Source organism: Aulostomus chinensis, chromosome 22, assembly GCF_037954235.1.
Source record: "Aulostomus chinensis isolate RoL2024-O1b breed Wild chromosome 22, RoL_Achi_v1.0, whole genome shotgun sequence".
NCBI classification, from domain to species: Eukaryota; Metazoa; Chordata; class Actinopteri; order Syngnathiformes; family Aulostomidae; genus Aulostomus; species Aulostomus chinensis.
This window is the reverse complement of record NC_141341.1, coordinates 4,030,654-4,054,134: the sequence shown is the minus strand read 5'-3', so window position 1 is coordinate 4,054,134 and position 23,481 is coordinate 4,030,654. Positions and strand designations below refer to the sequence as shown.

General features: G+C 44.9%; 1 protein-coding gene across 2 annotated transcripts in view; it reads left to right on the top strand.

Moving 5' to 3' along the window:
* Positions 1 to 20,636, top strand: part of pou2f2a (POU class 2 homeobox 2a) — a 78,096-nt gene extending 57,460 nt beyond the window's left edge. For both annotated transcript variants that reach the window (XM_086193263.1, XM_086193262.1), the window contains 15 exons: positions 6,164 to 6,229; positions 6,396 to 6,424; positions 7,077 to 7,130; positions 9,102 to 9,233; positions 9,878 to 10,138; positions 10,479 to 10,593; positions 10,726 to 10,817; positions 12,284 to 12,541; positions 12,621 to 12,762; positions 13,708 to 13,856; positions 14,715 to 14,912; positions 15,075 to 15,123; positions 15,606 to 15,753; positions 15,897 to 15,970; positions 17,390 to 20,636. In XM_086193263.1, coding sequence (XP_086049389.1) covers positions 6,172 to 6,229; positions 6,396 to 6,424; positions 7,077 to 7,130; positions 9,102 to 9,233; positions 9,878 to 10,138; positions 10,479 to 10,593; positions 10,726 to 10,817; positions 12,284 to 12,541; positions 12,621 to 12,762; positions 13,708 to 13,856; positions 14,715 to 14,912; positions 15,075 to 15,123; positions 15,606 to 15,753; positions 15,897 to 15,970; positions 17,390 to 17,763 — 2,133 coding nt within the window. In that variant the 5' untranslated portion in view covers positions 6,164 to 6,171 and the 3' untranslated portion in view covers positions 17,764 to 20,636. The remainder of the gene's footprint in view (positions 1 to 6,163; positions 6,230 to 6,395; positions 6,425 to 7,076; positions 7,131 to 9,101; positions 9,234 to 9,877; positions 10,139 to 10,478; positions 10,594 to 10,725; positions 10,818 to 12,283; positions 12,542 to 12,620; positions 12,763 to 13,707; positions 13,857 to 14,714; positions 14,913 to 15,074; positions 15,124 to 15,605; positions 15,754 to 15,896; positions 15,971 to 17,389) is intronic.
* The last annotated feature ends 2,845 nt before the right edge of the window (positions 20,637 to 23,481 follow it).

Genomic DNA, 23,481 nt, shown 5'->3' with positions numbered 1-23,481 from the left:
AGAGATAAAGCAGGGAAGATGTGGAGGGGGAGCAAGCTGAGAGGAAGTGGATGTTAGCTATTAGTTTTGACTGAGAGTGGGAAGTGGTGGTGGTGGAGAGGGGATGGAGAATGGGTAGAGGGGTTTGGATGTGGGGGGGGGGGGTAGCGGGAGGTTCCATTGAAATGGTCCTATAAGCGGTGAGGGAGAAGAAGAAGCAGGAGAAGAAATCAAGGAGTGGAGCAGGAGTAGAGAGGTGGAAGGTGAGGGACAACGTGAAGGAGGAGCGATGCTAGTTGAAAGAAGAACTGAACACAAACTAGCATACTGGAGCTAACTGGAGCTATCCAGCTAGCTGAGGTGCACTTTGCAAACCTGTAGGAGTACTGTCAGTTCCTCCATTTTTCGCAGTGTTTTGACAGTATTGTGTCCCCCAATCCTCTAGAAATACTTATTCTATATGGGAATGTGGCCCAGGGATGCACCCCAGTACCCACTGCAAGTCTTGCTGGGCCTGAGTTGAGTCAGGTCACGCTTCTGCTGTAGTGACGCTTAGCTAGCAGCAGCTAACCAAGCTCCTCCGTTGATCGAGAAATCTCCAGGAATCAGGAGATGATGGCTCTTAAAAAACCCTGTCCCTGACATAGTGTACATAACATAGATACCTAAAAAGTTGTGAACCCTGGTAAATATAATAAATAAAATCACAAGAGATACAGCAAAAAATGTTAGAGCTGCAACAAGTACTCAAGTACTCATCCAAAAGATAATTATTATTGTCATAATGAATTAATGTTTCAGTCTTAAACATTTGATGGTTCCAGACCGTTAGATATCAGGATCTGTTGCTTTTTCTTTGCTAAGATGTTGAATTTCAGCCAATGGCAAAAGATATTTGGTTACGCGTGAACAGCAATACAGTTTTTTTATTCATCATTATAACTCATTTCTAAAAATTCATATATAAATCAAATGTTTTTTTACTTCTTAAATAATAGACATCAATTGAAGCTAAAAAAAAAAAATAACAGGACTTCTTACTCATCATTTTTTCTTCTTATTGGATGATTTTTTTTATTTAACATCTATTTTATTTGAACTGTAACTTTATTTTATTGAAACTGCAGAATCCTTTCTTTTTTTTCTCCGTCAAAAGAATGCCAACTCTCTTTTTACACACTGGCATATTTCAGCTTTTTAAAAACAAAGTTTGTCTGCAAAACCAGTGATGTCATCAAATAAAATCTGAATCATTTAACCCAGCAGCCGTTTCCTGGCTGACGTCGTGTGTGTGCGTGCGTGTGTGTGTGTGTTTGTGTGTTACCGCGAGGCGCGAGATGGCCAAGACCATGTGCGTGACCTCTTGACATCCACACGCCAAACACTGCCAGCAACCCCCCCCCCCTCAAACACACACACACACAAACACACACGCGCACACACATAAACCCACGCGCCGTCTGTCACTGGCCCCTGACAGGCGTAACCAAGGCGGGGTGGGTGGGCGAAAAAAAAGCAGGAGGAGGTGAGTTTAGGACCCCTCCAGCCATCCTATCCCCCCTTCTTCCCCCTCTCTCTTACACTCATTCCCCCTTTTCTAATTCCCTGACGGTGACCCTGCACCCCCCTCTTTTCACCGACACACACACACACACACACACACACACACAAACGCAGGCCAGCCATGTCAACCCCAGAAGACAGATACATCATCTGCCCAGTGGCCTCCTACTCTTTCTTGCTCTCGCGCTCTCTCTCTCTCTCTCTCTCTCTCTCTCTCTCTCTCTCTCTCTCCCCCTCCCTCCTCTCCCCTGCTATTAGCGTTGATAGGATGGGTGAGGAAGGGGAGCTCTGCCGTGCATCCCAACAGCTGCCCCGGGGCAGTCGGACGGCCGCCGTGGAGGAGATGGCGGTGGTCAGTGTCATTTGGAGTGAAATTTTTCACTAAAATTGCTTTTGTCCCTAAAATTAAAAAGAAAAACGAAGCCAATCCCAGTGAGGGAGGAGGTTCAGAGATTTATAAGAGCAGAACGGTTCGGTCTAAATCCTGATCAGAGTGCAAGCGGACGTGTGTGTCACGGTTTAGGGGTGTGGGGTGTGTTAGTATACGTGAGATGGAGGGGATGGTTACATGGGGGGGGTGGACATTAAAAGGGCTCATGGCTAGAGGGGTTAGGGGCAGTTGGGACATTACGGGGAGGGAGAGATGGTGGGCTGGGATGATAAAGTGATTTTATGGGGTCCTTCTCTTCATGTGCCGAGAGCCCGGAGTAACAACATGTATGTGTTTGAAGTGTATCACATCTAAAAGCATGTTTCAGTGAAATGGATCCAGCATGTTTGTGTTTTTTACAGTAGTGATAGTCTGGAGTGGGTGGGTGGGTGGGTGGGGGTGGTAATAGCAGAACTGGGTGTAGTAACCATCGTAGAATTAGCTCTATTAGTACTAGTAAAGGAAGCTGTAATAGCAGAATTAGAAGGTGATGGTAAAATGTGTGCGTTGGATCAGCGTCAGTGTTGGTACTGCAGTTGTAAGCATGGTAGTAATTTACTACATATTGTCGGACCTGGCTGATTATATGTTTTGTTTTGTGTGTGTTTGTTTTTCTCACAATAATCCCTGGAATGTTGTTCATAAATACTTGTAACAAAGATGTGCAACAGACGCAAGAATAAACTTTCTCATCCTGAAGGATTGACACCGGTCCTCTGAATATTACGGACGCGGACACTGGGGTTTTCAGGCTGATGCAGTGCCCAATATAAGGGATCAAAAATGGCCAAAATCCACTCATCAGCTCATCTTGTAGCAATCAGCACTCAAATATCAAAAACCCCTGTCAAAGGTGTGTAAAAGAATCAGGATATTTTACAGTTTTAAGATTTAGGAGCCATTAGTAAACTGATTTTTTTGGGGGGGGAATAATGTTCATAAATGTTCCTAAAACACCAGCATCTGATTGGGTCAGAGAAGGTTTGTTGAAGAATATTAAAGTATGTTTTTAAGATGTATCGGTGTTCAGAACACCATCTTTAGGCATATTTCAGCCTAGATCACATGTAAATCAAGACCCTTCATTTATTCTCTTGATCAGATATGATTCACACACGCAGTATTTACATCTTTGTAAGTATTTTTCTCGTTAATGCACATTTTCTTGTCAGATCTCAACTCCTCTCTCCACAGCAGCACGTACACTGACAGTGCTGCCGCTCAGCTTTTCCAGGAGGGTGCTGCCACCCTCTGGCTACTTCATACAACTGCAGCTCAAAGCAAACGGGCTTGGGAGAATCTTGTATATCAGTAAGATTAATCTGTGCTTGAGCAGAGTGAAGTATATAATACAGTTCTGTTGATTTGCTGCATGATGGAATGAAAATAGACAGTAAAATAAACAATCCCAGCTTCTTGTAAACTCTCACTGACATGAGCACTGCTGTCACTCTAGTCTAACGTTGGTGCATTAACATAGAAATTAAAATGAGAATTTAGTCAAATCCAAGTAGAAGTGGGATAGAAATCTGTCGTCCATTTAACAGTTTTTAGTTTCTCATCTTTCTTTTTTCCATTCTTTCCGCTTTTCCTTCTGCACTTCCCACCCATTCGCCGTTAAGTCCTGTGTATCTGCTGAAAATACCCTGACATCTGTTTCTCCTTTCTTCCCAATTCCTCTCATCACAACACACACACACATTCCAAATCCAGCCTATATGTGTGTTGTTCTCAAGTATTCATTCTTTCATGTCTCTCGAGCTAAGAAAGCACAGGCTTTTCCGTGTGTGTGTGTGTGTGTGTGTGTGTGTGTGTGTGTGTGTGTGGACAGTGAGACAGCAGGAAAGAAGCCATAGTTACACCTATAATAGGGAGGAAGAGGGCCGAGGATGTTCACCGTGGTGTTTATCAGGTGCACTTTGATTTTTATCTCAGTTCCGGCCTCCTGTCAGACACATGAACCAGATCATGTGAGACAAAACCGCAGAGGATTTTTGCTGCATCTGTATCTGTGTCGCGTTTCATGCTGGCCGGCTGTCACTAAAGTCTGTAGCTGAAGAGGGAAAATGAGTAATACCAGCAGAAGCCAGACAGACGGTAAAGAGAGTTCAGGGAAGGCGGGGGCATGTTTCTGTCTTCCAAGATGGTGGCTGGGGTGCTGAGCAATGTCTGGTGCACAGGTAAGCAGTTCCTCTAGCGGCGTCCTTCCCGGACCAATTACCTCTGCCGTCCCAGAAGTCGCCACAGACAGAATGAGGTAGTCAGGATTAGATCTGCCAGGAAAAGCTTAATCCCATTTTCACATCTTGGGTCAATAAAGTTTACATCTAAAGAGCTAAATCAGTGTGTGTGCGTGTGTCTGTGTGTGCGTGCGCGCAGGCGAGCACTTGGTGGAGGCAGTTTTCTCTCTGACAGCTTGTTTGTGCATATCGTATTTAATGAAAAGAGGATGAAATTATCTGTAAGTCTTGTGTCATTTAAAAAAACAGTACCGTAGCCTCAAAAACAACTTTTCAGGAAAGAAGAAGAAGAAGATCTTTGGTTTTAGCTTTGACAGTCATGTGTTTTTTGATGTTTTACACACACACACACACACACACACACACACACACACACACACACACACACACACTCACTCCCTTTCAAAGGGTTTCATCAGCAGTCTCTGACTGTTGCAATATTATTACATCCATGCATACATGGTTTTAAAGATGCAGCAGCGCAGCATGAATGTTCTTACACATGAATTTGTTGTTACACAAGATACAAATTTTTTTCCAACCCTGAATTCTGTCTGGCAGACAGGAAGCAAAGCCTGATGGGTATTTTTTAACCCCTTGCTCCCGACATCTACTGTGTACCTCTTGCAACATTCAACTCTTTGCCAGCCTCAGTGATGGAGTCTTAAAAGTGGAACACAATCACATGTCATCAGGCCTTACTTCCTGTCTGAGAGACTAAATTTAGGGCTAAAAATGTCCTCTAGTGCAAATGAACATTCTTTCCAATAAACAAGAGTAAATGTTATTTCCCTGTTGTGAACCTCAGCACACTTGACCTGCAAACTAGTGAGGCTGACTGAGTTCAGTGGCTGTGACAGAGAGGGAGGGCCTGAACCTCATCGTCAGTATGTTTATCCGTATTTGTTCATTTTAAATGGTGAAAGAAACAAGCAGCAGGCCGGCAAAGGTGCTGATTAGCTTGTGATCAATGTGCTGACAGATGATTGACGTTATATTTGTTAGTTTCTTTTTAAGAGCAGTCGTTTATGAGCTAATTAATATCCTTGTAGTCCAAGTCCTGCTCTGACAGGTGCTCCTTGGGAGGCAGGTGAGTTTACAAAAACGAAAACAGTTGTTACAGTTACAGAATTGCAGTGGTCGTCTGCATTCTCCCACCCTCACCTCTGCATGCAGCAAGACTTAACAAACCTACATTTTTTTGTAAAAATTCTTGTAGTGTTTCCATATAAAATGGAATTGATATTGTAATAATTCAGTCCATTCAAAGACAGTGCTACATGTTAGATTTGCATTCAAGTTCTGGTTGTAAAAGTGTTATGTGTTGAATTTTACCATACATGTTAACCTGTGTTATTTTAACTACATTGAATTTTGTGTGTTGATGATAAAGCAAAAAAAATACAATTACCATCTTAGGTTTTCGTACCTTTATAACATTTTGCTATTAGTATCATACTTTAAAAAGATCTATTAATCAGCCAGTCAGCGTTAGTAGTTGGTGTCGCAGCTGAGCGACTAACGCAATTTTACTTTCATTTACAAGAAAGCTGAAGATTGTCCTGCTCTACGTTTCATTAAAATGCTCTGGTGCTGCGAGAGTGAGACTACTTGGTCAAGACAAATAAAACCAAATTAGTTTCAGGGAGTCAGATGACAACAGCGTGATGTTCCCAAAGGCAGAGGGTAACCATGTTGAATAAACCGTGTGTGTGTGTGTGTGTGCGCGCGCGTGTGTGTGTGTGTGTGTGTGTGTGTGTGTGTGTGTGTGCGTGTGTTTCATCAGTAACATACAGTCCTACGCTCTAATGTTTTGAGGCTCCTTGGACAGTGGTAGTGGGGGGATTTCAACCCCTCGCGCTCCGCCTCGCCTCCATGGACTTCTGTGGTTGTGGTTGATGTACCGTCATGTATTTTCTGATGTGTGTTTGTGTGTGTGTTTCCCTCGCAGATATCAGGATGTCTAAAGCAGGGGAGGAGGAGAAGCCGGGGGCGGGCTATCCAGGAGACAGCTCAGGTACGCCATACCAGTCACAACTTCATTTAGTTTACACATCTTCATCTGACCATGACATCACTCCTCTTTCCTGGTTAATGTTGCTTGTATATTTATATAAATGTGGCTTGTGCGTGCGCACACACACACACCCACACACACCCCTAACCTCCTGTTTGTGTTTCAGACTCTGACAGAAACAGCCCTGACGACCAGGTTGGTTTTTACACTCATCACTCAGTGTTACACAAATTATGCTGAAATTATATTTGATATTTGTCCATTGTTTTATGTTTCATGCAGACATTCGGTTATCTTGAATGAGGCACGTTTTTAAACCACACTGTTACAAAGACCCATAAGAGGGCTGCAGGATTAAAAAAATATGTATCGCAAACTGGCAGGAAAGATTTGAGCCTTCCCACAATGTGAAATTAGCAGTAGGTTACATTGCAATTCCAAGCCCTGGTACATACAGAGAGATGTGTGCATGAACACACACACACACACACACACACACACACACACATCCAAATGACACAAGGACAAAATGAAGACAAACAAAAATAAAAAGATTAAAGAAAAACAAATAAGTTTTGGGTTCAATCACCTTAGAGAGCAACATATTAATGATGATAAAAACAGAAGAGCCATCCGTCATTGTGAACTTTACACAAAGTTATTTATAATCCAGAATCTACCAATAAAGTTATTGTTGTGGGGAAAACATCTCTGTACAAATTGGAAATGAGCAGCTAATGTCTTGAAAGCTTCCTAGCTTGTAACGATGGACAGTAATAATAGTAGTACTCATTAGTCCCAATCGCTCATCAGACGCTAACACTGACGTTATCAACCTGTGCTGCAGGTCCAGCCGATGAAAACCAGCCCCTTCAGCCTCTCCCCACCACTGGCTGGCAAGGTGAGTTGTCTGTGTGTGTGTGTGTGTGTGTGTGTGTGGGGGGGGGGGGGGGGGGTCACAGCTCATAACTTCTCATAAATGTCGTCTGTCAGGCTAAACACCTCAGAAAACATGACCCCTTTTGCCAAGATAATGAAAATTCCAACTTCCAACCTGCCTGAGTGTGAACATGTGTCAAGGTGGGTGTGGTACAAGCGTGGGTGTAAGTTCTCACGTGAACACAACATGCATCGGCTTTGTTGTGGGTGTGGCCTAGAATGGCATTCAACATGCAAATCAGGTGTGCACGCCCACTCTTCCTGAAAGCCCAGTCAGACAGAGGAAAGGATGAAGTGACAGTGAGTGAGCGACACAAAGATGCAGCAGAGCGCAGCGGTGATTGATGGGTAATGACAGACCTGAGGTCAGCGGTCAGCAGCTTTGCAATGTTTCTGACACCATGAAAATCAGGAGGATTGACTCTGGCCAGGTGCCTGGCGGACACTCGGACCTGTAAATCAGGGGTAAGCAGCAGGACACGGACGCTCACAAAATTGAATGTTTATTTTTTGTTTTGTTTTGTTTTGTTTTGTTTGTGTTTTTTCAACTGGAGAATCTGTAGTTCTTCCCGAGCCTTCTAAGACACAGAACTACACCTCGACAACGTGCACGTTTCAAGACCTTTTGTATGCAACATAAAGGCTGAATTATCTAATGTGTTCACGTGTGCCAAGTGACTAATAAATCTGTTGTCACACTGAACAGTGAGCAGCTGGTTGAGTTTTCCTCCACTCTGTCAGACAATTAGTTGTGCGTCACGAGGGGCGGGGCGGCCACTCCCTCTCACCTTTGCCTTTCTTCTTCTTCTTCAAAGGAATTCCATCATCCACCCATTAAACCAGACTTTGCTCAGTCCGGTGCCAACCCTCCTCAAATGTCTGTGCAGGCCAGTCCTCTTGATGACGGCACAACAGTGACCACTCAGAGTTTAAAACTCAGTCTGAAAATCAGCCGTGCACGCTGCGACTTTGTGACTTGCACCAAAATGTCACCCCGTGAGAGCCATAACCTTCGTGTGCTTTGAGGTTGCAGTGATTTTGAAGTCTTATCAGTTTGTTTTCCTCTAAATCTGATGATCTCCTCTCAGATTGTTGCTCAATTTACGCCAGAGGTTCTCATCTTCTGAATTTTTGGGAATGTTCTGATTTCTGCCCTCATGTAACCTGGAGCATGAGAACAGGGCAGCCAAAAGCTGCGTTTTAGTAATGTTAATAATAAGAAGAGTAAGTGACTTGATAAAAATTCCTTCAAATGACATACTGTACATCAATGTTTTATGCTTTTCCTCTCTGGAGTAAAAATGCTCATTAAATATGAAGAATTCCCCAGTTATTGATTATTTTTGGCCTAATAACACTGGCTTTTTTTTTTTTTAGGTCAGATGAAAGATGGAAGTACCTTCCATTTAATTTTCACCTAAACATTTTACGTGTAAATGTTTTAGGATCTTTATGTGCCGTTTTGCATTTTAAAAACACAACATGACTTTTGTCCTCCGTGAAGTTTCAGATTTCCGCCAAGAGACAAACACTGGGCTCCCCTGCTTGGGAACATCAGTTTGTCTGGAATCAATCTTTTTCAAAATAAATTACAGTAAATTATAGTTCTGTCTGTTGTCTTCCCCCTTCTGCCTCCGTCCCAGCGCCGTGCTGCAGCTGTAATTTAGATCTTTGTTTACCTTTATTGTCTGGCTAAGACATGCAGCATTTTGGAGAGGACCGCATGGTCGGAAACTATGAAGGCAGAGTCACTTTTATCTCTCTAAGTCTGGGGTCAGTGAGAAGACATTTCCTTGCAGGAGTCTGATTTTTTTCCAAGTATAGTGGAGGCTTCCACCTGGGATGAGAACCCGCTGAGTCACTTGGAACCTTTATATGTTTGTCTTTGATACTCTGTGAATGTTTCTTGATGTTTTGTTTTTTTCCTCGTCAGGTGAAGACTGAGGAGAGTTCTGAGATGACCCATAGCACCGTTCCTCCTGTTCCGCCTGCACCCCCGTCTCAGCAGCAGCAGACCCAACACCACCACACACAGCTGATGCTGGCCGGCAGTCAGCTGGCTGGGGTGAGAAAACACGCACGCACGCACACACACACACACATTTATATATCAATGACTAAAATTTGCAGTGGCTCCATAAACAAGCTCTATCCTGCAGTAAACACAGTGATGTCATTTACAACTATAGAAGTTTTACCTTCCATTCGTTTAGCCTCATTATTCTCAGTTATAGTCTGTGAATTAAACAACAACAGTACCAAACAGGCTTTGTTGTGAACATGCCTTGGTAGAGTAAACCTCCCACTAATGTCAGGCAATAACGTAGAGGGAGATATTGAGTGAAAGTACACGGCTGTCCTGGAGGAGAGAGTACTTGCAAAATCAGTTGTAGAATATTCCAGCGTGCAGTATTTGCAGTTGAGTGAAATACCTAAGCAGAAGGTTCTTTAAGTGGGTGGCTTTTCTTGCTTGTCTTGCTCTGGCATGCTTTAACTGTCCGCTAGCAGATTCACCTGCTCCTCTCTTCCTGGAACGCTTCACTGACACGACTCTTTATTGTCTTTCCCCACTTTCTTCATGCCTCCATTTTCCCTCTTGCTTCAATCCCCTCTTTTATGCATGTTTTCATCTTTTTGTGATTTCCCGTCACTGTCCTGGTTTCTCCTCCCTGCCATTGTCCTCCTCCTCTTCCTCCTGCTCTCCCCCAGCTTGCCGCTCTCCTCCCAGCCCAGCAGCAGCTGCTCCTCCAACAGGCTCAGGCTCAGCTGTTGGCGGCTGCTGTCCAACAGTCCAACGCCGCCCATGCAGCTCACGCTGCCCACGCTGCCGCGCAGCAACAGGCCAACCAGCAGCAGCAGAACCAATCACAATCTCAGCAGCAGCATCCAAACAAGCAGGAGCAAACGGTCCAAGCCCCGCCTCCACCACCACAGCTGGCTCTGTCACAGCCAATCCAGCTCACTGCCCAGGTGAGGCATGATAATCATTTTTCACCTATTTGCAAAATTTTTCTTAACTTGATCATTTTTTTTCTTTTACTTGCACCATTGACACTGTTCTTTCCTAAATATATCAATGGTTTTTTTTTGTGTGACATCTTTTGTTGCTGCTCTGTATTTTTGGCCCTCATTTATCTAACGAATGTACGACAGGACGTTAGCGTTCGATCCTTTCCCATGCACGCCTCTGCAATTATCAGTAGGGACGTAAGCGGCGGCTTTGATCAAATCTCACATCAGGTCTGAGGTTGTTATGAGCACTGTCTATGCTCAGTTGATAAATGAGGGTCATCGTGTGTTTGTGTTGCAGGACATCCAGCAGCTGCTGCAGCTCCAGCAGCTGGTGTTGATGCCGGGACATCCTCTCCAGTCTCCTGCCCAGTTCCTCCTGTCACAGCCCACACAGGCACAGCAGCAACAGCAAGGTGAGCTCAACGTTGGAGACTCGTGATCCTCTGAAACACTGCCTTTAGTTTGCTTGCTGCAGCATTTTTTGGTTCCTTGTTAAATCGCTTTGTTGGTTGATTCATCTTTCTTTTTTTTCTTTTCTTTTTTAGCTTTGCTCTCAACACCAAATCTGATCCAGCTACCTCAGCAAAGCCCAGGAGGTCTACTGACAACCCCGCCTCGTCTGGGACTCCAAGCACAGGTAGGATATCAGCGGATGTCAGAGAGAAAGAGAAAGAAGGAAAGACAGAGTGACCACTCTTGATGAGAACTTGCAAGAGGAGTGGAACTTTTACATCCATGTCAGAGTCTGACCACCAGGGATAGCAGTGCTGGTCCATCAGCCTGTTGGCCGACAGCTAGCGTTGTTCAACAGATGGTTCCACAACTTCATCAGATTCATAAGAGGAACCATCTAATCAGCCTTCAGAATTGTGTTTTGGCCCTTTTGGAGAACCAGGTGTGGTTTAGCCATGAGGGCAATGAGAAGGAACTGCTGTCACACCAACAACAGCAGCTCCTTAAAGGCTCGCCTAGACGGAGGATGTAGGAACACTTTGCTCTTCTTTCAAAGAAACTGTGCTACGCAAATCTTTCCCTCAAGACTTCTCTTATTGGAAAAGCTGTTTTTGCTCAACTGGTTCATTGATCTGATTGGTTGAAGTTAGCAGTGACAGATGGCTCATTTGGGACAGATTGATTACTAAATTGGTCCTCAGTAGACTGTTAGATTGGTCGATACCCTTGTGAATTACATAGATGCTAAATCTTCCAACATCAGAGTGTGCATCTATCTGCTAGAACCACCTGCAGAAAGCGCACTTGATTGTCCTTCGAGCTCCTGTTCACGCAGCAAAAGAGCGAAAGTCACCTCATGTTTAAAGCCGACCTCTGCTGTCACAATCTGTTTGCCTATTTGCTGCAGATAAATTCATTCTCTGCTTCTTTTCATAGTAGATTGAGTTTCCTGAATTCAATGAAGACCTTGAATCTTGGTAATATATTCACACCCGAGTGAAACAGCTCTCCTCCTCCTCGCAGCCTTTATCTCTTGTAACCTGATGCATGAATGTATCGTCACACGACCGAGAGGCCTTATAGATTTTCCATTTGTCTGTGATTGAGTCGTGTCACGGCGGGTTTCCTCCACTTGTTCTTATGCATAGAGACGGCAAATGTAGATGAGCAGGGTAGCAGCAGGTGTCATACATGATGCTCGCTCAATTAGTGAACACGCCACGAAGCTGGCAGGTCCTGCTTTGACGTACAGTACGCATCTTTTTATTTAACCCAGTGGCAGGCAGAGGTTAAACATGAACCCCAGTGATTAAGTACAGTGTTTTTTTCTCTTGTTTACATCAGAAATAGACACATTTTTTTACATGAGGTCTAGTGAATCTTTTCAGATCTTCATGGTACTGAATAATAAGATCCTAGCTGATTACCTGATATGTATTCGTGGTCCCTGGGCTGGAAAAAACATCCCAACTTCTCTAAATTCCTGTAAAGCGAAGACAGTTTTCTCAGATGCATTGGCTGCTGGATAATTTAATTTACTAAAGGGTTAATTCTATATATTGGGCTTCATATGCTTGAGCTCTACGCATTAAACAGTTACATTATGATGAAGTAAACGTGTTTGTCTGTTGTCTCTACCTGATGTCGCAGAGGGAAAAGAGCAGTGATGTCGTCGGCGGTGGAGGTGGCAGCAGTAGCAGCTCCATAGGTGCCACGGGTGGCAGCGGCATCGTGACGTCTGTTGGAGCTACCTCAGCATCCAGCAGTACCATGCCTTCCTCTCTGAACTCTGCTTTGACTCCTGGAGGTCACGGGGGTCACATGGGGGAAGAACCCAGCGACCTGGAGGAGCTGGAACAGTTCGCTCGCACCTTCAAACAACGGCGCATCAAGCTGGGGTTCACCCAGGTGAAAGACAGAAGCCTATTAGCTTAAAAGCACTGCTGTATGGGTTGTGTCCCTTATCCTGTTTGTGTGTGTCTATCAGGGAGACGTCGGTGTGGCGATGGGCAAACTCTATGGCAATGACTTTAGCCAGACCACCATCTCACGCTTTGAAGCCCTCAACCTGAGCTTTAAAAACATGTGCAAGCTGAAACCGCTGCTGGAGAAGTGGCTGAGTGACGCAGGTGAAACACAGCAGCGCGACTGAGCACAACATCATTCAACAAGAAGAAAACACAAATAATCCATAACAAGGCACCTGGGTCTTGAACTCAAAACCTTTTGACTCCAAAAGCATGTCGCAATGTTTAGTATTTGTATCTATATCTACATTTGTCTAGTGACAGGTGAGGAACCCATCATAGTTTCACTATCACTCAGGCATCTCTGAGGCTGCATGTAAAGGCAGATTTGACCAAAAAATCAGTTATCAAGAGAAAACTCCCGGAGTGTGCGTCCTGCATCTCGACAGCAGAGATGTCTGGAGTTTATTTTTACAAAGATTGATGGCAAAGAACCATGCCAGCTTTGTGGAAAATACACAAGACAGACAAGAAAATGTATCCCCTTCTCTCAAAGACCAGAGAACTGCTTGTTAGCTTAGCAAAAGGAATGGTAATGAATGGGAAGTGCTAGCATACTTACACAAACAAACTGGTGCTCTGTTTTCAAAACTTTTGATAGAAAAGTTGTCAACATCAACCATGATGTTAAAGTTTTGGTATTTTTATGAACATTGAAGTTTTTTGTTTTTGTTTTTTTTTATTTTGCGCTAAATATAACAAATCAAATATCTGGTGGTGGAGCAAGTTAAGTGTTGATTTTAGCCATTTTAATTGAAATGAACTTTTACAGTTTAGGGGGGGAGAAAGTGAACAATGGAAGCATCTGAAACATTTTTTATCAGGATTGGACCAGCGGGCTAAAGTTTGTTTATTTTTATGCACATCAGTGCTTGGCAAAAAATATGCATGTGTGTAGAGGACAGATGCAGTACTCCAAGAAAAGCGCTGAGAGGGAAATCCTCGCCATTATTTTCCAAACAAATAATTTCTTCACTCTTCTGTCATCTGTTGACCTCTGCGTTCTTATTTCTCTTTCTCTCCTGCTTTTCCTCATCTCCCTAAAAGAAACCATGGCGGTAGACAGCATGCTGCCCAGCCCGTCCTCTATCTCCTCCCCCTTGCTGGGCATTGAAGGTCTACCTGGCCGACGCAGGAAGAAACGCACCAGCATTGAGACCAACGTCCGTGTCATCCTCGAGCGCAACTTCAGCACGGTGACAACAACTTTGTCCTCTGACAAACATAATCACGCTTAGAGAAGGTTTAAGGCACAAACATTGTAGCAGACTGCCTCACAGCAGGCAGGTTCTGGGTGTGAGTTCATTCCCCTGCAAGGATACATGAACCTGTGTGTGCTTTGTCATGAACTCTTTCCTTTGAATCAAAACTACCAAACACAGAGACGCAAGGAGAGCAGCAAACACAGTGAAAGTTCAAGCCGAAACACAACTGAGACACAAACCTACATCCAACAACAAAAATGTCCCTTACAGGCAAGTCTAGAACAGTTCAAGCAAGAGTTCAAGAATCATCAAAAATAAAAGAGTCCAGCACTCAACAACAAAAAAAACTTTTGTCAGAGTTCAATATTAAACAAAAAGAAGAAGAAAAGAAACTTTTCAGTAAATTTCAATGTCCTGCTCAGAGTGAACCAGCATGAATGCAAATTCAGATTCAATTCTGCTTCGTTCTGTCTATTATTCTGAATCATATTGCAATTACAATATTAATTGAAATAATCACAATTAGATATTTTCCCAAATCTTTCAGCCCTAAATGACACTTTTTTTCAGCTCAAGCTGGGCGCTCAAGTGCCAATGTGTCAAAAGTCAACATTCCAATCCTCTGACCAATTCTTGCTTAATTTGGCTAAAACTTTCTCGTTAATGGTTCAGCATATTCAACATTCCTTCCTGTAGAACATAGGGAGTAAGAAGTACAGACATTTATTTCAAAAAGTGGGTGAAGAGGAAGGGAATAATCATAAAAGGACTAAGTGTGTGTGTGTGTGAGGTGTATTGCCCAGCTCACTTTCCCAGCAGCCTTCATCCTCATGTGTGTTTTGCTCTCAGAACCAGAAGCCTACCTCGGAGGAGATCCTACTGATGGCAGAGCAGCTCAACATGGAGAAGGAGGTTATTCGCGTGTGGTTCTGCAACCGCCGGCAGAAAGAGAAACGCATCAACCCTTCCAGCAGCACCACCCCTCCCCTGCCCAGTCAGACCTCGCCTGTTGTGACGCACAAAGCCACCTGCTACAGCCCGCACATGGTACGGTCCAACATCTCTCTTTGTTGATATATTTCTGAGGTTGATATTTAGTCCAGAGGTGGATGGACATTTATCCTCTGTCTCTCCCTCTGTCTCTCCCTCTGTCTCTCCCTCTGTCTCTCCCTCTGTCTCTCCCTCTGTCTCTCTCTCTCTCTCCCCTAGATATCGAGTCATGGTGTGTCCCAGGTCACCACCAGCCTCAGCACAACAGGTGAGCTGTGGTCTCCATTTATCTTGAGATGCGTGTCACAGGAAGATAAAACGTTAGAAGGAAGAAGTTGATTTTTTCGGACCTGTCTGAGCAATTTCCTGATGTGATCAAGCACTTTCAAAAATAGAAGACTGAAGCGATAGAGGACTGAAATAGAAAAGAGAAAACACAAGTCTAGTTTTCAGCAGCATCACTGGAGCAGCAGGCCTATCTGGAGTTGTGTACCTCCCGTCGGCGTGATTGATAGAGCTGGGCTAAAGTGTGAGCTATCCTCGCTTCACATGTATGACAGATGACTTGACAGGTAACAAACAGACGGAAATTTATCGGCGTGTTGAGCCAAGGCTAATATCTACTGACATTAAAGAAGCTGAGGGCGCTAATGAAGAACTGTGTCAGCCTCGTATTTATTCAGCAGTCACTCATCTTTACGGTGACATGGATACACAGCGTCTTCATCGCTCCTCTTCTCTTCCTCTCAGCCGCCAATTTGTCACCGTCAGCATCCTGCCCCCTGACTCCTGTCAGCACGGCTGTGGTCGGCTCCACCTCTTCTTCTGTGACTCCGCCCCCTCATAGCACAGCCAGCCCCGCCCCTCCCAGTCTTGGGGCTCACGGACTCAACACTGGGTGAGTGTGTTGATGGCGGTGATCGTGGACATTAGAGGAGAGATTGAAGCCTTCAAGTCTACATCACATGACCTGCCAACTCTTTCTCCTTGTGTGTGTGTTTGTGTGTGTGTGTGTGTGTGTGTGTGTGTGCGCGCACGCAGGAACACAATGATGGGAGTAAGCACAGGGATGAACCCAGCTCTCATTGGCAGCAACCCCCTGGCGACCATGCAAGGTGTGTGTTTGTGCATGTGTGTGTTGATGTGTGTATGCGGTGTAGTGTAGTTTCTGCCTCCCAGCTCAGTGAGCCTTCGTGAGCTTCCTTCCCATTTCACCCCTGAAATGAATTTCTCCGCAATGCCTCGGACCACAGTAGCCAGTGCCCAGCCTGGCACACACTGCTCCTCCTCCTCCTCCTCCTCCCTCTCCTCAGCACAAACAAAATGTCTCAGTATGGTGAAAGATTCAATTTCATTCTCATACAATAGCCTTCTATTATCAGGAAGTGACAAGAGCCCCTCATGGCAAAGCTTAGGAGACCAGGTCAGCGCTCGGTAAACAGTTGAACAAGCACAATCCCTCCATTCTAATATCGAGGCCTGCTGGCTAAATAACCCGTTTCCACTCAAAAGTCCCTCTTTGAGAGATTTGCTGCCAAATCAATCAAGCATCACAAATAAGGTTTGTCAAGCTCTGCTTTGAATCCATCCTATGGTGCCTCCCCTCACCCCGCCGATCTAGACCTTCCCCCTTTTCCTGCGCTCTGTCACTCCGAGCCCACTCCTCGAGGCCGTGTGTCCACGAGAGGGAAACTGCTGCTGCTGGCTTTTGTAGAGTTAAACGTCGAGGTGAGAAAGAGGAGGTTGAAATGAAAGGCATTCAGGTTTGAGTCCCTTTGGGGGCACAAACACACACACACACACACACACACACACACTCCAAATGTTTACACTGGTGGTGTGGTCATGGATTAAACTGTTCAGCTCTAAACTCCCAGTTCAAAGTGACTTTTCTCACGTGTGCAGCAGAATCTTTCAGGGTGCCATGTCTCGTTGGAATAGAGTGAGTTTTACCGTCACTGCTGAAACCGTGACGTGAAATAGTCGGAGTTCACATCCTCAAGTGGTCGTTGGATGAACAGTCTGTCCAAGTCGTGGTCTGTCTGTCTGTCAGGATTGTGCAAAAACTAAGAGAGAAAACGAAGAATTTGTGTGTTCACATGAGCAAAACCGCTACCAGTGTTTCTTCCTAGATGTCTCGTCAACTCTGTGCGTCCCTGCGTCTCCATCATCATCGTCACCATCATCATCTTCATCAGCAGTTTGGGGATTTCTCTCCTGTAACTCATGTCAACATGTTAATGACTTTGCTGTCCTCTTTTCTTTTTCTCCTCCTCCTCCTCCTCTCTACCTGATTGTCATTCACCACTATTTTTGTCTCTGGAATTTTCCTTTTGTCTTCTTTCCTTTCTCCACCTTCACTCCGTTTGTTTTTTTCTCTCCATCACTTTATTTCTATCCCTCTGTTATCTTTCTCTACTTCCTGCTCCCACTTTCTACTCCTCTTTCTCGCCCCTCAACTCACTCTTGTTTCCTTCCTTCTTCCTGTCCTTCCTCTGTCTTCCCTTCGTCTTCCTCTCTTCTATCCTGACCAGCCCTCGCAGCCAACAGTGGTCAACTGTCAATCTCCAGCCTGGAGGGGGGAGCGGGTCACATGCTTCTAGGGGGACCTGGGGGTCCTGCTGTCCCTCCCTCTCTACGGCCATCGCTCTTCCTCAACCGCCCAACCCTCCTCCCCATGGTGACAGGCTCCATGGTGACAGCATCCACACCTGCCATGGGATTGGTCAGCAGCAGCGGTGGAGGGTGTGGCCCGAGACCCTCCTTCTGCCAGTCTCCACCCCCCGGCACCAGCAACCTCACGAGCCCGACCTCATGCCCTGGGGAGTCTCCTTGTTCAAGTCCCGCCTCTTTCTGTTCCTTCAGCGAAGCCTCGCCGCCGCCCCTGGGAGGGGCCATGGCAGAGTGACCGCTGATTGACAGCCAAAGTATGGTGTCAGAGGAGGATGTGGAGGAGGAAGGAGGAAGCTTTAAGAATTTCTATTTACAACCTCGCCTTTCAACCAAAGCCATCTCTCTGTCTGATCCGTCTCTCGTTTTGTCTCTCTCTCGCTCTCTCTCTCTCTCTGTGTCCCCGCTGAAGTCCTCCAAAGCCAAAAATATACACAAATGGACGAGGGGAGGAAGCAAAGAGAGAGGGAGGATGGAGAGGATAGAGAGAACTGCAGAATGGAGGGAGGAAATCTGAAACCAAATAATGATCTACAGCTGGAGAGGTGGCACTGAGCTGGGCATCAGAAAACTTCCGTCAGGCTTTTTATTGGCTGGAGAGTGAAAACAAACTGGGAGAGGGCAGGGATGAGAAGAAGTGTGTGAAAGACGGGCGGCAAATTAAAAAAAAAAAAGAAAAAAAGACTTGTTTAACAAGCCCAGAAGGTCACATGGTTGCTACCAAATTTTCAACAGATGCTCGAAGAGAAACACAACAAAGACGAAAACCAAAATCTCCAAATACCAAAAACTGAAAACCAAAAAAAAAAAGACAAAAAAAAAAAAAACAACAAACGGAGAGAAAAGCTTTAGTTCAAAAAGACTTTTGCATCCTGATCCGACCAGGATCAGTTCAGTGCTCCATCCACTTCACACCAGACATCCTCCATTTCACTCAGGATTTGACTTTTAGTTGAAGATTTACTGAACATCTCTTTTTCTATTCTTCATGGCACTTACATGATATTAATGTTGAACATCTGAGCCCACATGCAGGATATCTACCTACCTCTCTCTTACAGCTTTAAAGTCATCGGTCTCCTCCTGTTTCTCGTCCGTCATCCTGGATCAGCAGACGGGTGGGGTTTAAAGACACAAGTGTGAAGTGCAACATCCCACCCGTCTGACACCTCAATAGGATAGAATCAAACATACATGTCAAATAAATCCCATTTGGCTTGAATCTTCTTTCATATGAAGGAACTTCGAGGGTCATGGTCCATCGCCTCCAGAGCCAGAGAGGAGTTAGAGATGCGCTGGTCCACATTTGTTCAGTTTCAGTCGGATCCTGATGCGCGTCCGCAGAAACCGATGCTCGTTCTGAAACCAGAGCCTTTTTTTTTTAGCTTTTTTTTTTTAGAACTATCGTTGCTGTATTTGTTGTCAGAATCATGTTTACACCACGAAGCCATAAACCTCACAGCAGTCCTCCTCGTCCTCTCTGATTGATGATGAGTCCTTCTTCTAGACGTCTACACATGTTTTGGCGGAGGTTACGATGACACGTTCAAGGTCAAATCACTGCACCGGTCAGGAAAGCAGTTCCGGCCATGGGTCTGACTCAAACATTACAATATCTATTAATGTTATGCAGCTCTCTAGTTATATCAATGCAGGCAGAGACTGTTATAGGGAAGCGTATTTGACGACTTTTGATGGAGGTATGCTAACACTTACCATCCACCGCCATTAACTGTGCTAAGTCATGTCAGTTTTATTTGTGTGGCGCCAAATCACAACAAAAGTTCTCTCATGAAACTTTCCAAGTAGAGCAGGTCCAGCACCTCACTCCTTCAATGAATCTACACCCAACAATTCTCCGTCAGTAAGCACATCCTGCAACAAACCTTCCTTTACCAGGCAGGAACGCGAACTAGCGGTTAGCTTGTCTCTGTGGGTCTCGGCACAGGAGAGAAGGGTCTCTATCTTCTTGTCTGGCTCTGAGTCGGCTGGTTAATGAGCGCGTTTCCCCAAAAAGTTGCCGTGTTTTTCTGGACTCGTCGTATTGGCACGATTTGTTTTAGCTTTTGGTGGTGATGAGTTGTTTGCTTTATTTTTGCTGCCAAAGTCGATCAGGATTTTCGTCACCATCACCATCCTCTCTAGTGTCATCATCAGTGTTACCTGTAATGTTTGCTCAAACCAAAGTACACCCACTCAACACTGTTCATACACAGAGAGTAGACACCACTGGTACATGTGGACTGAGGTTTTCCAGTATTACTTGCCTCGTTTTATTTATTAGCACCCATATCATCATCATCATCATCATCACCATGTCATCTTCCAGACTGCTCATCTACCACCACAGTCACTCTTGGATACCAAAGCATCGCCTCTGGCAGGGTTGTCTCCGGATTCACCCAGGAGACGAGTGTCCAGACAAAACCTCAGCCGTGTCAAAGGGAAAAACACATAGACTCAACAAGCAGAAGTCCAAATAAAAAAAAGAACAAAAGAAAAAAGAGGCGAAGCGCTGGCTTTCCCCTTTACTGCCCCCAAACCCCTGCCCTCCGTCCATTCCTCCCATCTGCCCCTCTCCTTTGTCTCTTAAGATCACATCAAAGGGCCAAAAGAAAAGAGAAGAAGAGGAGGAGAGGTGATCAAGAGCGGAGGTACGAAAAGCTGCAGGGGAAAAAGAAGAAGAAGAAGAGGAGGAGGAGGAGGAGGAAGAGGAGGTACGCTCGAAGCGGCGGACCAAAAAACCAAAAAGTAACCCAAAACCAAAAGCTACTACTACTGCTGTTAGTTATGTATGAGTGACTGATCCGTAAACCAAATACAAACCAAGAGGGGGGACGAGGGGAGACGTCTCGTCTGTCCGTCCGTCTTTAACTGTGATGCTGTTCTTGTACTGACAGACAGAAACTGCCCCCCCCTCCCCCTCCCCTCCGCCGGCGACCTCGGCGTGTTCTCACTTTCTTTTCCTGGATGGATAAAATAGGGAATAACCTCAACAAACTGACTTTGAGAATATATATATTTTTTGTTTTTGCTTTCCATAGTGTGTTAATGCTGTATGGATTTGTCTCATTGCTTTCTAATTGATATGCGGCGGGAGGGAGGGGAAAGGGGCGGGGCCGGGTGGTGGTGGTGGTGGTGGTGGGTGTGGCGACGTGTTGCGACGTGTTGCGACGTGTTGCGTAGTTTCATATCCTCTTGTCTCTTCGGTTGTGCTCGGTTTCTTTGACTTTTGTTCCTGAGGTGGAGAAAACTATGAACATGTAGCTTCAAAGAAAAAAAAAAACAGAAGTTTTGGGGGTTTTTTGTTTTTGTTTTTATTATCCAGAATGTTAAGAAAAAGCCAAAACTGAAAACCAAAAGCAAAACATTTTTAAACATACAACCGTACCAAATAGAACAAGAACCAATGCACAAGTTGTAGGAGTGGCTCAGAACGTAGTGTGTGTGTGTGTGTGTGTGTGTGTGTGTGTGTGTGTGTGTGTGTGTGTGTGTGTGTGAGAGAGAGAGAGAGAGAGTGATAATTCTCTTACATACAAACCAAACTGTTAAAGAAAACCAACCTCACGTTGTCATATCAACACGTTGGAGACAAAAACACAGCGCTGATCCGAGCTGCAGTTTGTTCTCACACCATTTTCTTATCGCTTTGATCGATTCCTCGGCTGCTGCTTCTCCAGATATTAATGTACGCTTGAGCAGGAAAAAAAACTCCAAAGACAAAACTCAAAGAATGTTGTTGTTGTTTTTTTTGTTTGTCTTTCTTTTTTTCTTTTTTTGTCAGTCTCTGCGTAGATATTTAGTTTTGATCTGTTAACTATTGATTTCGCTCTGAAAGAAGAAACAAAATGCTGCCGGCAGCCGATGATGATGCTCCAACAGTCAGGCAGCATCAGAGCTGTTGGAGGAACTCTTATTGACGCCTGCCTTTGAGCAGCCGCACACAGTGACAGGTTAATACACTTCCAGAACAAGACAACGGGGCCTCCGTCCCACCCACCCGTGTTAGACCCCCTGCTGCCGCACGTCAGCTCTCCAGGTGAGCTGTCTTAAACACTGCTGACGCAAACTCAAGACCCTGCTGCGACCGCACGTTGCTCTCCCGTCAGTGGCGCTTCGGTATTCAGATATTCTGTCAGAAGAGCTGCAAGACTAACAAACAGACTAACTCACGAACTAACTCACTGACTAACTCAGTAGCGTCCACCGCGGCTCTCCTGTGCTGCAGCTCCCTGAGCCTCATCCATCCACCTGCATTCACCTGGGCTGTCGGGACCGGGAATGATGTCGCCCCGAGTCGAGCGCGTTCCATTAGAAGAGGAAGAGTAGAGATGTAAAACACGCATAGTTTACGTCGCAGCAGTGGATGACAACGTCCTTGTTCGAGTGAACGTCGTAGCAACACGTCTGCTGATAAACTATGAACGCTGCTGATGTGACGAAACTGAAAGTGTCTGAAAACGGTTTATTTTCTCAGCATTCACGTGACCGTTGCACGGAGCAGCCATCTTGGATCGTGATCGTTGGTCCTCTGAGGTCGACCAAGTGGATGAGTTGGAATCTCTGTTGAAACTCTGAAAACCACATCCAAAATGAGTTTCCGGCACAAATTGACACGTTCTCTCGGTGTCATGTGACTTTCTGCTGGCTGGAGTCATATTTAATATGGCCACTAGATGGCATCAGCTACAGAATAACATGACTTTCACTTGATTTCCTGCTCTTGTTTCAGAAAGCGTTTATGTTTTGTTTGTTTTTTAAAGCCTCATGGGTGATGAATTCTTAAGAGTTAATATTTTCCTTAATTTCTTTTTTTTTTTTAAATAAGTAAAGCAGCAGCCTGAATGTCTGGACATCAGGAACTGGAATGAAGGGCAGCAGTTGTTGATGTGTGAAGGAATCGGTCACTGTGATGGAATCCGGTGAGGGAGGAGGTCCAGCTCTGATTCAAACTGAAGGCAACCAGTGACAGAGACGATATGGGGGGGGGCGTTTTTAGGGGGAATGTATCATTAGTTCTTCTAGGTTTTGTAGGGGGGAAATGCTCTTGTATAATAAGGCTGGGACTATTATCCTTCAATGATGACGACTGAAGACGATGACTTAAGAACCAAAAGCTTTAAAACGTTCTCTCACGGGCTCTTTGTTGGGAAAAAAAAGATATTTGTATTTATCGTGTGATGAGGGAGATGCGTGTTTCTTTGGGGACGGGACAAACTGTTTGTATTTCATCACCTTGTTTATTTATTGACCCTTTATTTATGTATTTATTGGATTCTATTTATGTCTTTCCTTATATTTGTAATAGTTTTTTCAGGGGTTTATTGTGAGGCTTGTATCCGTGGCGGAGCTCTTGAGCTCAAGATGAGACGAGAAGATGCCAAACGAATGTTTCCGAGCAAAACCAAACCTAAAGACTGTTGTAACCTGAGCGACGGGAGCAGGGACACCGTGCTGGAGGAAATGCTGTTTCTGAATTAGCTTGGAGGTAAAAGTTGGCTGTGTCGTGTCTCACAAATCACCTGCAGGGTCGTAAGACCCGCGGCAGTCAGGCTCACCTGTCTAGAAATCTGGATTCCTCCACCTGGATGTGCGAAGCTAAATTTTCAGCCATTTTATCAGGTTGCATCAACGACTCCACCCACGTTGTCACCATCAGTCCAGCTGCAACTCCCAGAGGTTCCACCACAACAGGTTTAGTGACTGATCGATCCACCATGAGGCTGTCAGTGCATTTCACTCCACAATACAAGCATAATCAGCATAATAGGATCAATTTCTTCCTTAAATTAATTTATTTTGTGTTTGGCGCTTGAATGCAAGGAGCCCAATCAGGGTTAAGGGGCAATATCGCCCCCTACTGGTTGGTTCTAACACCTATAAAGTCACTGACCAGATTGATTCAATATATTATTAGCAGGCACCGCTAATCCTTTATTTACATCACATAAAATCA